Source organism: Cupressus sempervirens, chromosome 9 (genome assembly GCF_028749045.1).
Source record: "Cupressus sempervirens isolate cs-2001-9-10 chromosome 9, ASM2874904v1, whole genome shotgun sequence".
Lineage (NCBI taxonomy): Eukaryota > Viridiplantae > Streptophyta > Pinopsida > Cupressales > Cupressaceae > Cupressus > Cupressus sempervirens.
Window position 1 is genome coordinate 259182380 of NC_143126.1, and position 19348 is coordinate 259201727.

The 19348-nt window shown below is 34.8% G+C and overlaps 1 protein-coding gene across 3 annotated transcripts in view; it reads right to left on the reverse strand.

Moving 5' to 3' along the window:
• The window catches only part of LOC149538436 (uncharacterized), a 159284-nt gene that overhangs the window by 28954 nt on the left and 110982 nt on the right, over positions 1-19348 (reverse strand). For all 3 annotated transcript variants that reach the window (XM_089799770.1, XM_089799768.1, XM_089799769.1), the window contains one exon: positions 16955-17157. In XM_089799770.1, the coding sequence (XP_089655896.1) occupies positions 16955-17157 (203 nt within the window). The remainder of the gene's footprint in view (positions 1-16954; positions 17158-19348) is intronic.

Genomic DNA, 19348 nt, shown 5'->3' on the forward strand with positions numbered 1-19348 from the left:
AAAGATAGTTTATTAATTTAAGAACTACAGCAGATCAGCAAGGGCATCTATCAAGAATTCAAGATTTTTTAATTAATTATCAAGAAAAGATAAAGGCATAATTAACCTAATCAATCACCAACTTAGACTTCTTGGCATCTGTTTAGTTATGTAATTGTAGACTACGTCAAAAGGTTCATGGTTGAGTTCATGTAATATCATCTTTTGGGGATTGCCCTAAATCTTGCCCAAGCACCTTGAAAATATCAAGTTTGTTGACTCTTTTTGAATGTTGATCAGTGCTCTCTTGGATGAGTCTTATTACTGTTCGATCTTCCTTGATTGATGCCTTGAGGTATGGACGAGTGATAATCAATAAGTCCCCTTCAATGCTTGGAATGAATCCTCTTTTACACTTTATTGATGGAAGGGTCACCACCTTTCATAAGGATTTAGTCACTACCTTTCATTAGGATTTAGTCACCACCTTTCATTGTTACCTTTGAGAAAATAATATTATTCCCCAAACTGATTTCCCCTGGATCTCCTTAAATATAATCTTGTCCCCTTTATATCCTCTAATGTGAGTTAGAGTCCCGCCTCTTCATTATGGTTACAAACCACAGCCATTCACAATTAGCACCCTTTGAAAGGGTTGCATCCCTTCATCATTGTTGCCCATTGAAAGAGCCACTTCCTTATCTTCTTCCCTTAGGGCCCATTTGGCTGGTGGAATTAGAGTGGAATAGGCAGCAGGCAATTCCTAAAATTTCATATCCTTTGTTTGGGTGTGTCACATAGGAATTAAGAATAGGGATACATATTCCAATTTTGGTAAAAAAATAAGCATTTGACCATTCCACCTAAATAGGTGGAATTGGAATACATATTCCAATTCCACAATTTATTTTTCACAAGAGATAAACTCTCGGGTCCATGAAAAATCATCGCTAAGTCTCAAGTTTTGGTGCTCGTTTCATTCATTCATGCAAATGATTTTTGGTCTGTCTCAGGTGATAAAATAAATTAGCGCGAGGGGTTTTGTTCTCTGATTTGTCATTTGCAGAGTAGGCTCAACCGTCTGGCGAAGGATTTTGTTATCTGTCAGGTGATAATTGGTCATACAGTACAGGAAATCGCCCTCGTGGATTAAGCAAGGCTGCTGACAAAGAAACCGGTTTGCCTTTCTGACTATGTCTGCAATTTCTGTGGAGTTGCATTGTCCTTACTCCTGCACTAACAAATTTCCAGATATGTATCAAAATTGTCTCACAACTCAGTCTCAAATCCCAGTTTATTCAAAAACCTTTCAATTTTAGAAGAAACAATTCCCTGAATTAGAAACATGGCCGTCCAGCAGTTCACTGCTCCGCACAGCTTCCGGACTTCGTAAAAAACATTGTGGAGAAGAGCCACTCAAGTTTTGGAGGCATTACCGAAAATCTCATCAATGGGGAAAAATTGGCTAAGAGATTACGAGGATACGAGAGCTCTGCTCTGATTTAATCTTATCCTTATTTCAGTTTTACACAACCAAACGTGGAATAAACATATTCCCATCAAAATTCTGGTGTTCACCAAAGAAGAGAATAGGAATACGTATGCTCATTTTCTATTCCCAGATTAACAAATCCAGAATACGTATTCCTATTCCTGCAGCCAAACAGGCCCTTAATGTTTCCTCAATCCCTTTAACTCCCTTCTTTATTAATTCCTCCAGGTATCCCTTCCCAAATGAAGTTCTCTTCTCTCATTTTTATATCTCATGTTTGAGACAGTTGGAACATCTCATTTTATGCTTATTGACCATTTATTAAACTTAACTAAATTTTACTTATATTTATTTTATTTTTATACTTTTTATACTTTTACTTATTATTATTTATTAATAAATCCGTTTTCAACAAAGGGGCATTTTAATCCATCTTACCCAAGATTGCTTGTCGTCAAGTAATCACAAGATACCAAGGGAAAAGTTCCCATATATTGAGAAGAAGATTAGAAGTATGAAACACATTTATGACCAAAAAAACTCTTAGCTATTCTGATATCTGGCACAAATCAGGTATAACCAAACAATGAGCATACAAATAAATAAAATGAAGTATACACACAAATATGCACACACAAAGCATACACATAAATATGAATTGTTAGATCCCTTCTTTTGGCCTAGAAAGTGGGCCTAACCCCAATGTTGTTGCTCACAATCTATTTTAAGCAATTGGGCCTAACCTCATCTTTCTGCTTAGAATACATTTCAATCCAGAAAGTGGGCCTAACCCCATCTTTTTGCTCATAAGCTATTTCAAGCCAAAGAATGGGTCAAGCCTCAATCTTGCTACTCATAATCCAATGTGAGCCCGAAAGTAGGCTTAACCCCATCTTGTTGATCATAAGCCATTTAGATCTAGAAAGTGGGTCTGACCCCATCTTGCTACTCATAAGCAATTTAGAGCAAGAAAGTGGCCTAACCCAATCTTGTTGTTCTTAAGCCATTTAGAGCCAGAAAGTGGGGCTAACCACATCTTGTTGCTCATAAGATGTTTGGAGCCAAAAGGTGAGCCTAACCCTGCTTTTCTGCTCCCACATGCTCATAAATGTGTCATAAATTTGCTCCAATATACTTCAAAGTTTCAAACATTTGCTCAATATGTCCCATATATCTGCATCAATATGCTTCAAAACAAATTTGCAATGCTCTTCATATTTCTCTACTCTAGGACTGCTCTAGATCTTCTCTAATATGCTTCGAGGGTCTACTTACGAAGGCCTCTTAATCTCCTCGTAACCTGTTTTACATCTGCTCTTAACTCTTGGATTTGTATACTTTCCTTATAACTTCAGCATGCATAAAATGATTCATATCACTTCAAAAATGTTTTTCTTTTTTTTGATAAGCAAGAGGCCGAAGCCATTGATAAATTTAAATTCAAATACGGCCCAACTCGTGGGGCACTGAAAGGACTGGGTTGGATTGAAGTCCTTCAGTCTTGCCCTATATAAGTACAAATCCGCCTTACAAAGGAATTACAATGAATATGTTTAGGAAACTGAATTTTTTTGTAGCTCATCTTCCTAAGATCCAGTTATCTTCAGTTAACCCTTGTTGCAGTCTCGCCTGAAATAACACAACTCCAGCCACCCAAAACATACTCAATTCTACTTGTTACGCAGTTCGTAAAAAGGAAAACAAAACAAAGATCAAAATATTTTAACAAAACAAATTAGATGAAGAGAAAATGATACAATCTAAGTGCTAAAGAAAAAGAGGATTTGGACCATCACTACAACAATGTTATGACAGCTTGCAGCAACTTTATTACTAGAGCTACAGCAACAGCAAGGCCCACCATGGCACAGAATAAAGGCAATTAGTTTAGGTTTCTGCCTTGAATATCTTGATATTATATGACCTTACTTTTCATGAATGTGAACATGACTGTCTTCATACTCGTAAAGGATTCTATCTTACCTTGTCATCAATGTCATACACATCAATGAACTTGACCTTCAAATGAGAGTATAGCAGGGACCTCTATCACACTGTCCTCTTCTTAACCTTTCTTTATTGTACACTTGACTTCGCAAAGCTTTTCTAAACCTATCACAGTCTTTTCTCTTCCCAACTGTTTTAGTTTAAATACCCCTTTTGTAAACCTTTCTCCATTTTCTCTCCAATGTCTTTACATGTCTTCTACTTTTTCTTCAATCATCTACTTTTGACTTAGGTTTCTAGAGCACTTGAACGCTCTCATGACTATTTAAAACATCCTTATGGCTGTCCTCCTAATCTTGTTATCAGTCATCTTATCTTTTCCCTACAAGCTGGCAAGATCAAATCTTAGAGACCAATAGTAGTGTTCCCTTTTTGGGATTTCCCTAAATCTAGCCAAAGCACCTTTTGAATCTTAAGTATCCTAACTTTCTCTCTTTGGATGTCAATCGCTGCTCTCATGGACAAGTGTTATTGCTCAATGGTCCATTCTTCCTTTAGTGGTGCCTTGAGGTATGGATAAGTGATGATAGATAAGTCCCCTTCAATGCTTGGAATGAATCCTCCTTTAATTGGTGGAAGGGTCACCACCTTTTATAAGAATTAAGTCGCCACTTTTCATTGTTGCCTTGGAAAACAATATATTGTTCCCCAAAATGATCTCCGTTATATCTCCTCAAATGAAACCCTCTCCTTTATACCTTCCAATGTGAGGGAGAGGCACACCTCTTCATAATGGTCAAAACCTTTCACAATTACCACCTTTTGAAAGTGACACAAGCCTTCATCACTGCTGCCACTTTGCACAAGCCACTTTCTTATCTTCTTCCCATTCCTTTCTTCTTCCATTGATGCTTCCTTAATCCCTTTAGCTCCCTTCTTTCTTCCTTCCTCCATGTATCCCTACCAAATGAAGTTCTCTTCCTTTTGTATCTCATGTTTGAGGGAGTGGCAATATTTCATTTCATGCCTTTCTACCATTCATTAAACTTAAGTAAATTTTAATCATGTTAAATTTTATTTTTGTTCTTTTGTATTTTAATTTATTATTATTATTTATTAATGCATAATAAATCATATTTGAACAAGGTTACATTTCAATTCGACAAGGAAAAAAATTGAAATAAAATCATCAATGATTGAATTTGAGAGAATGGTCGTTACTTGAAGAGCAAAAAAATCTTTTTTTTTAAAAGTATATTAAAATGCTTTTTAATATATTACAATATTATTTAGTGATATTCTAAGTTACTAGTTCAGATTCAGGGACGAGTTTGGATACGAGAACCCAATACGTGCGAGAACCCAATACGTGGGTTTGTGATTTTTTTTCCATTATGGTCCGTATGGGTTCATGTGTGTATATATATGCATTATATACCTCACTTCAAACTTGAAAGATAAAGAGAGCAAAATAAGAGAGAAAATGTGAAATGAAATGTGTTTGGAGGCTTTATATGGGGTCATTTTAGGGTTAGAGAGAAAAAAAAAAAAAATCTGTTTTTATTTTTTGGGGCCACAGGTCTGATCAAGGACCCTGCCCAAACCCAGCATGGACCTCCAAGCAAAGCCGAATCAGCTTTGTACCCGGACCCGGTAACTAAGGTCATATTAAAAGTGTAGATGTTTTTATAAACATTTAATATTATATTAAAAATTATAATAAAATTTTGAAATTAGAAATCAAACCCTAAAACATAATCATCATAATTTGGTAGCACTCAGACACGAGAAAATATAAATTGCTATAATTTTATAAAACCAAAGATTATAATTATTATGACATTAAAAAGCCCAAAATATGTTGTTTGTGGCATAGTGCAATGGCTGAATCGTGGCACTTTTGTTTTATCCAACAAGGTTTAAACCCTCGCTAGGCTGTTGTGATTGTGAACATCATGCCCCAACCAATCCATCATGCTTTGGCTTTGAACCTTGCGTCAAAGTTGTTGGTGTTCGTGTCGATGAGTGCATGCTCCAAAAAACCCTCATTAGGCCAAAGTGCTTACGGGCATTGTGCCCCTAGTAGATGATTAAGCTCATAAATTTGGATTGTGCACTAAGGCATTGCATTTGAGGATGAGATCCCCCATTTGTGGCCTCACTTGGCTTGTCACTAGCTTTGTGCCCCTACAAATAAATGCCCAAAATATCAAATTCTATATAAAAGTCTACCATTGGTTGGCCCAATCTACTATTAAAATAAATTGGAAAATATTTGCTTGATATTAACAGTGATTAAGAGATCAATTTATACAAGAGACTGAACGATGTTTCCTTAAGAAAAAATTGTAAAGAATAGAAACATTCTATTCTAGAAATAGAAAACTAAATATTAGAAACATTCTAATATTTACAGGAGATTACAATAGATAATCATTAGATACTAAATAGAGATAATAGAAACTATCTATTATCGCAATACCCTCCCTTAATGGTTAATCTATCCAAAACACGAAGGTGTCAAAAAGGCGTAAAAGGCGGATTTTGTCTACTTAGAGTGCTCTGCATTGTTGGTTGTGGGCTGTGAACAAGATTTCTTATATCAGGACTAGCTTGAATAGGTCGAGTTGTCATACCCAAAACCACCTTATCATTGTCACAATTTTCGAAGAGGGTTAGCATCTGTTGTTTCCATGTGCCTTAATTGCGACTGTTGAACTTCTAATTTCCCTCAAGCAAAATATTAGTCAGAGCTGCCATAGCACGTTTTTCAACGAAAAAGTGTGAATCTATGAACGTACATAGTTTGAGGGAAAAAACAAAAGACAAAAATTGAAGGGATGCCCGAAGAGAGCTCGAAAAACCAAAAAGGAATATGTTGTTAGATTTTGGATCTACAAGCTCGAAAAATGAGGCACAAAAATTGAGGCACCCCAAAAAATCGGACAACCCAGAATGAGCTCTCGAAAAACCCACCAAGGATATTTTAAAAATATTTCAGATCGGTTACTAAAAAATTAGGGTTTCAAACAAACATGGTCTTTGTAACATCCTGTTTTCTCGAATCTTAGTTAACAATTAACATACTCAAAGAAATACAGCGATTACTTTAATTTCATAGGAAGACAGTTATATCAATCATTTTCATGTGAAAGAGATTTACCGTTAAAATCAGTTAGACAAAATTTTCTTAACTAGAACTTAAAACACCATCAAGGAATTTACTATAGAAATTTAAATCCACATTCTAGGGAATTTGATTCGTTAAATCATTGTAAGAAGGCTTCTATAGTCACCTAGATTAGTCCACAAATACCACTAAACAAATCATATAACGACTACCTTCCAATACTGCTATATCAAAATCAAATGACGATTACTATTAAAACCACTATATAAAATTAGGGCATCACAAACCACTATATCAATTAGGGCATCGAATACCATTGGATCATTTAGGGCTTCTGATACCATTGATTCAATTAGGGCTTCCGATACCACTGTATCATTTAGGGTTCCAGTTACCACTGAATCAATTAGGGCTTCAAATACCACTATATCATTTCTTTCCTTCTGATTGCTTAACTGTAGCAGAAACTCCAGATTAGGAGATATGCTCATATAAATGGAAATTTGATACATCAATTTATCAAATAAATCTATCCTTCGCAACTAATTGTAAAAATAACTATAATGATGTTATAACTCAATTATTCTTGCCTCCATCTTGTATGTACATCATAAAAATAAAGATTAATGTTCCAACAACAATTGAATGTATAGCTTAGCTTTTGTCTGTTGTACGTCTAACAACTCGGGGAGAGGTGAAACATTGTTAGGGGCTTAACCACCCAACCTCAGACCAAATCTTATCCCCACACGATCTCTAACGAGAAAGGCCCTCCCACCCAGGATAGACAGGGGTCATTTTTCCATCCACTAGGCATCTTGGTATTTTACACACCATACGACTTGGTAGCAAGAGATTACAACAACAGGATCAAGCATGAACTATTACTAATTCATTATCCAAATATGATTTCTTGATTTTATTTACAAGTTAAATCTTCACCTCTTCACCATTCATTGGCCTCTCTACCAGGTGAATTCCTTGGTGTCCTCATGATTTTGATTTGGTTACACGCCTCTTCACCATTACTATGGCTTCATTGCCAAGTGAATTCCTTGGTGTCAATATATTCTAATTTCATCCCTGGTAATATGTTAAAGTATTGCAATCATATGGATTTCATTCCAATAATCATGATTATCTCAGTTTCAATGGGTTGTATAATTGGTGTGAACTCAGGAACATTTTATTAATTGAAAATCATAAACACTTCAAATATCAGTAGATAGCATAAAGGATTATCTCTATTAATTCAGTCTTAATCGACTGAGGAGAATATGTCTAATCAAAATAAGAAAGAAGAGAAAAAAAATGGTTAGGAAATACATGTGCATAGATATTGATTTATACTACTCCATTGAAATCTTTGTCCTCCAAATCAAGAATTTAAGTATTCTCGTGGTTAATCAAATGTAAATCAAGAAGAAGACATTGGACTGTTTGCAAAACTAATTGTGGTTGTGAGATACGTTTCCAAGTACATTTTCTATTCATTATTCTGCTCAAAATAATCGACAGCAACAAGGTACTTAATGGTAATTGAAAATTCTACAGAGGCATTGATAATATTCAGATTGAAAGATTATGCAAGCCGATTGAAACAATGAATCACATGACCTAGTATTCTATCTGAAGTTGCCTGAGCTTGCTGGACACCAAATATTCGTTCTCCTTCAATCAAATTCTCAGATTGTAATGGCAGCTTCGTCTTCAAAGAAAATAAATACGGCAGCATGCTCAAAACGTTAAAACTTAATCTGTAGAGACTTCGAGTTTGCCAAAGGTTTGATGGTATTGGAAACCCGAGCTCAAAGTATGGAACTAATATGTGGAATGAGGAAAGATCAGGTTTTAGCAAGATTTATAATTGAAAGATACCTCCCACAATAAGGCAGATGAGTTTATGAATTTACAATGACTTCCTGGCATAACCATTGTGTATAAAGACAATATCAATCTCAACATATAAAAAAATCACTTACGGCAGGGGATATAGCCAGAATGAATAAGGAAAAAGTGATAATAGATAGGAAGGTCGAAAATGTGTTCTCATCCCTTATGGAAGCAAGAGACTTCCCCCCCACTCAATAATCAATCCAAGCTCAGTTATGAAGAACAAGAAGATGAAAACAAATGCAAGGTAGGAAGAGGTTAGGAGAATAAAATATGGTGCCCAACTCCTCACACAGCTTCCTTAAATGGAGAGCGAAATATGACTCCTTGGCTCCGACCGGTTACAAAAAAGATTATATGCCCATCCGAATTTTAAATATTAAATCGATTGGAAAAGAGAGGGAAAAAAAAACCAAATATTAAATCTATTTATGATTCCAAGTGTTAATCGATTAAAAGAAAGAATATTAAAATCGAAAGAATAGAATTGGAATATAATAATTCCATTATTATTAAAATTCGAACGTTATAATTCAAATATTATTATAATCTTATATTTAGAAACGTACATGTAAATATATTAATAGAGTGACATCGCTTTATTAAATTGCTATAACATAATGGTGCCATATCCTCTTTATATTTATATGCATGTATATAAATATATCTATCATAAATATTAAGGTGAAAGATCATAATAAATCCTTAGAGGTACGTTTTATATTTTCAATTATTATAATTAAATTATTTATTAAAATAGCTCATGTAGGTCCCACAGATGTATCCTGTTTTCAAGTTGCTGGGTCCTCAACCCATTTGCTCACTGATGGTGATGCTCCTACCTAATTCTTTTCTGACAATGCTTCCACCCCTTTGGCAAGCTTCCTACAAGGGAATTCTCCACAATTAAATCATAATAAATTATTTAATTATAAATAATCACAACGGTTAACCATCTTCTTAATTCCATGAATTCATGATTAATGATCAACTAACATGTTATCTTCAATTGAAATCATAACGACTATCTTACCATTTCGCTAGATTATAACAAATTAAACTGCCAACTGACTTCATGTGAACCTCAACAGTTAGATTTCAAATTAGCTGAAAAATTGGGATGTAACAGCCTTGGCTACAAAAAAGCTTTAAAAAAGCTTAGAAAAATGGCTGATTTGCGGAGAAAATTGCAAAATCTAGGTGCAAATAAATAGCAGAGGTTTGTAAAAAGCCTAGATGCCTCCAAATAGACAAAAAGCGACCACTTTTTTTTAAAAATGGAAAAAATAGATGCACAATTTTCAAAGAAATTTGGATGCGAGTGGCAAAAAAATTAGGGCCTGAGTTGTAGATAAATGGCACCCAACAAACCTTCACATGAACAGCAGAAAATAACCCTTGATTTTCAGAGGATTTAGTCGCACTAGTTGCAACTAGAAGGGTGCGAGTTTGTAGACTGAAAAAAATCGCAAGATTTACCGACAAAATGGCACAATTTTTTTGGCAGAAAATTGTAGTCGAACCAGAGATTTTGGAAGCAAACATGCACAAAAATAATTTCAAAAATAAAAGGCAGATAATTTCAACAAAGAAACTATAATTATTTTCAAAAAAATTTAGAGTATAGGCTCTGATATCATATTACGAAGTAACTGGAAAATATTTGCTTAATATTAACAATGATCAAGAGATCAATTTATACAAGAAAATGAACGATGTTTCCTTAAGAAACAATTGTAAAGAATATAAACATTCTATTTTAGAAACAGAAAACTAAATATTAGAAACATTCTAATATTTACAGGAGATTACAATAGATAAACATTAGACACTAAACAGAGATAATAGGAACTATCTATTACCATAATATCTACTCTTATTGTGATGTCCAAGTAATTGAATTGCAGATGTACCACCAGCCATTAATGGACACAAAGGAATTTATTCTAAAAATATTACCTACTACTAATGTTCTTGGTTGTCGAATGACATGCATCAGAGTGAGATAAACACTAGAGCCCGTATCATAACCTATTTCCAATTCCAACATGACCCAGTAAAGAGGATATATGTTACATAATTTTGAGAAATCATTCACTAAAAAAGACCAAATGGCCTAGCACTCATAGAAACTACACCCTTCATCTCCTCTTCATCTTGATTCATCTACAACCAAGGAGGTTGTCTGTTTGATTTTTCTTTTTTGGCAGCAACTCCATGTGCTCTATGTCTATATTTGATCCTAATCTGCTGATCATTCAACACATACCTGAATTTCCAGATAGCGAAACAGAAAATTCTAACTATTTTTATTGGTTTTCCATAAAATCTTATGCATTTGTACAAATAAGAATTATAAACATATTTAAAAATAATTTTGGAAGCTATAATGATATTTGCCATAATTCAAACTTTTTGCTTGTTATATAGAAAATTGTGGCACAGGTTGTAGAAATCGGCAAACATTATCAACTATCGACTGCAATTTCCAATGTACTTTTCTGAAAGCAGACAGCCAACCATAACATATTTAATGAACAGTCTCCAGCAATCTCTGAACTCTCAAAATTTCAGTTCTTACCTATTTGGATTCCTAGCTCCATAACATGAAATTGAGTGAGTATTAGCTTAGTCCACTGTTCGATGAGAATGAGCTACTTGTCCACCAATATGTTTTCTGAAGAACAAAAAGCTACCTTGATTGATTCCGAAAAAATGTTGATGTTTGGTAGCTTTAGTAGGATATAAACCCGTGAGATTAATTAATATAATAATGATTCACACACACACACACACACATATATACATACACACACACATACAACTACAATTAAAATTATTATATTAATGAGTAGACGTGTCCCATGAAGGAATATGTCTCCTCTTGGTTTATTCCTCATACAAATACAAGAGGATGCTGCCATTTGGAAAGAACATACCTTAACAGGCAGTGTAAATACATTTGCAGTGATCCTCAGGAAAAACAACATGGTATCAGAGCAGGTCATTTGCTGGGAGTATCCTGATTTCAAAGGTCTCATGTTTGAAGAAATTGAAAGCTTCCAATTTTTGGCCATTGAATTCATTCAGTTTTGTGAAGAGGTTTGTGCAGAATGTTATTCACAGAACCACTTTATCATGTTGGCTTGTTGTGATCGCTATTCGCATGTGAGTTTTTTTGGTATTCAAAATGAAGAGGTCCAAAATCTTGGTTGAAGTTTCAACTGTAGAATTCTTTATATGAGTCGCACAATGTATCAATGCTCGACGGGTCTATCAAGTTGTGCGGTCTGTACAACAGTCACTACGCAATGCTCTTCAGATCGGATTGTTTTGCTGGTTGGACTTATGAGTGAATCAGTGTGATGAGAATATCTAGATATCCACCTCATCTTGGCTATGTTGTTCTATCCACTGGCTTGTGTGCAATGATCTGGTATGCAGATGGCATGGAATGCAAATTTACCAAGCTGGCAATTGGGCTTGGCCAAGTGCATCTCACAACAGTGTCTGTGCCACTAGCTTTGTGACAATTCATTGTGCAGATTGCCATGGTGGATCCAGCAAGGCTTTAATGGTGCATACATTTTTCTTGCTGTGTAGTTTACGCTATTAGAGATTGAGAATGTGTGGTGACAAAGCTCATGTAGAGGGTGTTATCAAAGATGGCATATATATATATTACTGTCATCTGGAACTGGACAGTTCAGCGTGGATTATTGCAGTTATCAAGTTTATACTGGAAGTAATTGTATATGGTGGTGTTTTTAATAAGCATCATCAAATAATTAATGTCCTTGCTCCAATGTAACATGCTCAAATACATTGGAGTCACGAAATTTCGGAGTTTCATGTAATACTAAGTTGCAGGGAAGGATAGTAGAAACGAAGAATAGACAGAGTCGTTCACATAATAAATGCAAATCAATATTCATACACAACGAATTATATACAAAGTAACCAAATCCGCCTTCAGGCAGATTGGAGCTATTCATATTGATCAAGGTTGACTAATACCATTGCATGTTACTAGACGCTGATCATAAAGGATAATGTGTTGTATATAAATATTATTAAGACTAAGCTTCAGACCTGAATCAACAGTGCAGATCGATACATGTACACAGAAACTTATTATTATTCTACGAGTGCTATGAGATCAATATAATTTTGTACACTTACTCATTAAACAATCACTCCTTGCCCAAAGTTTTTATGAGCAATGAAAGGACAAACCAATAACAAGAAACAGAAAGTAAGGAATAAATTACAGAATCGGTGAACGATCAAATAGCAAGTCATGTTTCATACACAGTTAATAATTCCATTTGTGATGATACATGCAATGAATTAAATTTAATATTCAGTCTCAATGTGTTCATAGCAATGGATATGTGATTCAAAGGGAAAATGAACAGTATAAGTATACCAAATTGAGCATCAGATACACCACTATTATCATATCTTGTGTACTAGACGGAAAGGGATTACACCCGTCAAGCATCAATTGAATTGGAGATGTCGGCTGGTATCAGGATAAGACAGCGATTCATATATTTTTCTGATAGCAATTTCAAGAAGCAGCAAATGATAAGACAAGAAAATATTAGCATCTGATATATAATAAGATAAGTAGACTAAGCAGCAGAAAAGAGAATGCAATCAGCTGATATGGACTACCAAAGAAATCAGGTGTGACATTGTACCAATGGATATAAGGGAAGGAGCACCAAATAATAATGGACACCAATCGATGTCGATAGCAATGATGTAGAGTACATAAGGGTACAACCAATGAGAAGAATCGAGGACCGTGTGTAAACACAAGTCGACCACCTTCTAGTCTAAGCATAAAGACCACATTGTATATGGCTAAAAGGAGGTGTGCAAATAATTATTTCAAATTAGTTCGACATTATGAAAAGATTATATATATAATCAAATTGATTATTGAATATATATATATATATGAATGAATGAAGGAATATACATCATGTGTTTGAATGATCTATATAAAGTATATATATATATATATAGATAGATATGAATTTATGTAATTGAGAATTATAATGTGAATCATGAGAAATATAGTTATGTTACTGTTAGTAACAAATATGAGTTCAACTATTAACATTCTTATTTGAATTATAAGTATTGCTTTCCTTGACCTTTTCCTACAAGAATGTTATTGCAAGAAGAGGGGGTTTGAGATTCAGAGGGAACCTAGCATTTCATTAGAGGCAACCTTGAAAGAGAGGGAGCGGATAGAGGATATGATTCAGTCAACCTTCGGTGATCTCAGTCTTATTGATTAAGAGGGAGTAAACCATGTTGAGATGGACTCTTCAGTGATCAATAAATTGTAGAAGTCAAGAGGACTCTGATTCATGAATATACCTCGTGACTATATGATTTTGATCGGCCTACCCCCTGTGTACATCATGAGGAAGTGACGACTTCCAAATGACCATCACTTGTATTTGCAGAAGTTACTGAAAAGTGGCGATCTTACAATAACTTAGTTTTCTATTATTATGGATATCTTACAATGTCTAAGCAAATCATGATAGATTATACTTTGCATGCTGGATATTTATATGGTACGCATTATGAGAATGCGTGTGCACATACCTTATAAACATTTTTAGAGTACATCGTGAATGTTATGCAAATTGATGTTCTAGAGGGCCACTACACAGAGTACTTGGTGAATATCATGCAACTTGATGCTCTAGAGACCATTACTCACAGTACTTGGTGAATATCTTGTGTCGATATTCTGGAAGACCAATACTCGTGATATCAAGTGATATCAGAATAAAAGAAATCTTTTGATCAAAGATTTCCTTCATCTGTCATTCCTAACATTACCAATGGTGTAACATGTCTTGTGTTTATCCTCCCTAGCTAAGAGAGAGTATTGATGTTTGGTAGCTTTAGTAGGATAAACCTGTGAGATATATATATATATATCATTATATTAATTATTTTAATGAATAGACATGTCTCATTCTCCTCTTGGATTATTCCTCATACAAATACAAGAGGACGCTGCCATTTGGAAAGCACGTACCTTAACAGGCAGTGCAAATACATTTGCAGCAATCCTCAAGAAAAACAACAAAAAACACCTCCTATAATTGCTTGGCTCAAATTGCATATAGAGTTCGAAATTGAATCTGATTTTTGCCTTGAGTAGGCAGCCAACTTTTTTAGGGGGAATAGATATTAAATATCTATAAAAGGAGTCTAATCCCCATACGTCGTTTTTTTGCTATGCAAAATTTGTTCACATTGCCAGAGAAATATATTAAATTTTTGCATGTTTTATCATTCTTCATCTCAGATATTCTTTTTAAGAAATTCAAAATTTTCAGCCATTGAATGCTCTGCATTGCCAAAGTGTCTTCCATGTATCCTAAAATTGCCAAAAAACAAGAGGAATGAGGATATCACAGTCCTCTTAAGTGCTGGAATCTGGTAAGCCCTGCCATCTCTGTGAACCTCTTTATTTGCTTATGCACCCAAGTTTCCATAGAGGTATTAAAATTATGTGAGGGAAGAAGCAAGTGCATGCTAGATATGTAGAATAGACAACCAAGATACAGATGTGCAATGATATCTTCCTCTTAAAGGCATGTGGGGCGTACTATGTTGGACTAACTGCCAGCCTTCCCCTTTGGGATTCATGACATGGCTTCACCGCCTCCCGTGTTCTATAAGTCTAGTGGTTGTATCGGGCATTAACAAGTCAATCTTTTGGTACAACGGTAACACTAGCTTGTAACAAGTGGTATCAGAGCTGGGTCACAAGTTCGAATCCCCTCAAATAACGCTGAGGGAGAAATTGTTGGACTAACCGCCAACCTTCCCCTTTGGGATTGGTGACATGGCTTAACCGCCTCCTGTGTTCTGTAAGTCTAGTAGTTGTATTGGGCATTAACAGGTCAATCTTTTGGTGCAATGGTAACTCTAGCCTGTAACATACTAGGCAGCCCACTCAGCCCCATCTTAAAGGGCTATAATAATGAGAATTTTACCATAACTTAGAGCAAAGTCACATGTGGTTGCTTAGCATTCTTTGTTTAGCAACCACAACTCAAACTTCTAAGGAATCTTTTGGAGAGCTAATGATATGAATTTTTAACTTTTCTACTTATTTCAAGCAGTTGTTGAATTGTAGGTTTTTTCCAATATAAATCTGTGCCAAGAAGAAAACCATGGAGGTAAAACTTGGCTGGAAATGTTAAAAAGAAAAGAAAATGAGCGCAATCATGTGGTGTATTTTCTATTATGCAGTGGTTTCATTTTTGTAGACCTTTTCAATCACTAAATCGTAGCAACTTCACCATTATAGGAGAAGATCCCAGCCGTGTAATTAATTCAAAATTTGCAGAGGACCACTTCTGCTGCTAAAATTTAAGCAGCAACTCTAGATAAGCAATTGCATAGGACCACCATGTAATAAGCCATAAGAAATGATTAGCTTTCCCAATCTCGCTTTCCAGATGTTAGCTCATTTAGAGCCTGGTTTACTGGTTAGTCCTGTTAAGTGTCACTGTGTGGAAGCAATGGTACAGTGCCATGCATGTATCTTCCTTTTCCCATGAGAGGAATTACTTGTACAGAGGCTCACTTTTAATTCGATTGATTACCTAGCCGGTAAATTTCCAGATTGGGCTCAAAAACTTCAGGATTTCAAGATTCAATGATATTTTTTTCGCTTAATTAGGCAGTCATACAGACCAGCCTGTCGCTTTTGATAGTATTGAAGCTCCCTGCAATACAACCTGGTGAGAGGTGAGTAGCGATTCCAAGGATCAGTTCAAATTTTGATTTGCCCAACATCATGTATCTGCCAAGTTATCCCCACAAACAAAAATGCCATACCATTTCAGGAATATTTAAAAATAGAAAAAAGAATCTGAGTCTAATATTCCTTCAGGATTGCTGGGCTTGTGGCTGGAATATATTTTGATTCAGAATTTGTGTGGAGTGTTTTAACCAACCTCAAAACCATTTTCATAGGCACTGCTTGTTAGAAAAATTGCCCACCCTTGAAATTAAGCCCTCCTTGCTTTAATGATATGATAGGTTGACATACATTTGGAAGGGATCACAGATCTTGTAATTTAATTTAGAGTAGCCCTTAGGATGCCAGTTATGCTCAACCATTGATCCACTGATATGTATGTTGAATTAATTCCTTGTTTTATAACTAATACAGCTTTATCGTCGAACCGAAACATTGAAAAAAAAACTGTATCCATGCTACAAAAATTTAAATGGCCACTCCAGTAACTGAGATTTTAGCACATTTTTAACAAAAATATCCTATTTCTGAATTCCTAGCCACTTCTGCAACCTTTCAAACTCAAGATAGAAGACAAGGAATTAATCTGTATCATTATTAAGAACACAAAGCTTATGAAAGCACACAGAAGGAATACATTACAAACTAAAGTATTAGCCATTAGGACAGCAAGCCTACAACAAGGATAAATGATAACAACCTAATATCCAAATGTGACCGATGGACAGCCTCCTGCATCCTGGAAGTCAAATCCATTGAATCCAAATCATCTTTTTTAATTTTTCCACTACCACTGTGATAAGGCATAGCTGAGTCTTGAGCCATTGGGTCCCTTCTTCCAGATATTTCAGCATCAGCATGGTCAAAGAATCTGTCCAAAGCAGTTTGTGTTTTGTCTGCAATCTGAAAATACAGCGCAAGAAAAGTCTGAAAAATGTGATAGAATAAACAATGTCGTCCATGATCATAAACTGATAATTTGCAAATACTAGAAATTGAACTAAGTTGCATATTGAAATCACATCAATCACATTAATGTTTCTAGTATCCAACAATGATCAACTGGATTTTGCTAAAACCAAATACTACTGATTTCTAAAGCTAAAGAGTTAATGATAGAATAATAAAAATGAGTTAAAATGTGGTAACGTTGCAAAAAGGTTATATGCTTCAATAACATGATCCCCAAATCAGTAACAAGAGGTCTGAAAAACAACATGATCTTCTCTTGGAGGTAGATGTCACTTGAGATCTGACTAGGATCTCACAGAATTGTTATTTACTTATAAGACAGCTATATGAGCTCTGCAATTGTGATTTAAGCAGAATAACCCAGCCTTTCATATCAATCCTCTACAAGTATTTAGACATGCAACTTTCAGATAGGATATGTATGCTACATGTAAGAGCATCACTTGTGAAGAAGGTGGGGATGTGCTCTCATAAAAAAGTCCTCATAAGTGTCATCTTTTGCATCTGCAAATGCTGGTTTACATTACCTTGTCCCTTAAAAAGTCATTCTGTCTGTCCACTTTCTATATGTGTCTCACACTTCATCCCACAAGGCTAGAATATCAGAGTTAATCATAATAAGTAAAGAAAAATCCATGTCCTGACCTTAATATGCTTCAAATTGGATTTGGTCATGAATGAACCTCATGTCAAATCAATATATTGGTGTGAATGATGTAATTGTTTGAGATTTTAATCATTAGGATATTTCCATATGCTTCCTTTTTTAATATTGATCAAGCAAGAAAGGTGTCACAAATTGTTGATCTTGATAGCCAGCCTCCAATAGCACTGAGTGGAGGAGTAATATCTTCGCATGTTTCTTGTAGGGTATGTGGATTTAAATCTAGAATGCTCAGATAGAAAGAGTATTTTATACTATAATTTGTCCTCATATTTATTACACAATTTAAAACAGAATGATTCTATCACAAGAACTAAACTTTTAATAACAGCAGGAAACAAGGATAAATGAAAGAACAGTTTGAGTGGCCTGCAGAGCTGAAAGGAATGAGAAGCATATAAAACATGTGTAAGGCAAAGAATATCTGTGTTTTATCCGTAGTTAATCCAGTTTCTCTCAAAAAAGTTGAATGTTGGAAGAATTAAGAGTCGGCTAAAATAGAACTATACGAATATTCAAAACTAAGAAGTATTATTATGTGTTCACTCAAAAAACTTTGCAGAAACTAGTCAACTAATCATACCATATCTGCACAAAAGATTAGTGACAAGGAATTGAAATGCAAGTGATTCAAACAGATATCGCTATAAACTTGCAAATATCATCTGCAGCTCTCAAAAATCTTGCAAGGCATTCATTAGGTTCTTCCCAAACCATTTTCCATTTCTCAAAAAGATATGATTATAAGAAACTACCAAATATTGTAAATTCTTTACACTCATGTTGATGTTATGACAATAGAAAGACTACAGGCAGTATGTAACTTCAATCAAAAAGTATAAGGAGTTTTTAGCTTCAACCAAATGATGAGCTAGACTTAGAAATTGAAGTTTGGAAGACAGGTGCAGTTCTGATACACTAAGATTCAAATTAGAAGTCATAGTAGTGTAGCCTGAAGATGAACATTTACATTTTACCAGCACCTCTGATGGATTATCAAGCTCTTGGATGGATGTCTGCCTTCTATAAACTTTTTGAAGCTTATTTCGATAAGGTGCTTGTTTATTAATTACCAAATTGCCATTCTAATGAGTTGGACAGACCATATAGTGGACACTGTCTCCTTATAGAGCGTACTGTTTCAGCTTATATAAAAGAGTATTTTACCTTTTTACTAAGGAAATAATCCCCATTTTAGATTTGCCCTTGAAATAACTTATTAAATAGAGAGTTGCCTAAGTTATGTATGAATAACAACCATCCTCTTATAAAAATCTTCTATAGATGTTTTTAATCAATGTGTTTCATTCAAAAAACTTACAAATCCTATACACAGAACAAACTTTAAGCATAATATACAAAAAGAAGTTGATAACCATTTTATTAAATATTTACATGAAAACGTTTGGAGTACACCATAAAGATATAGAAGCATTCAAGAGAAGGATAAAGCATTCC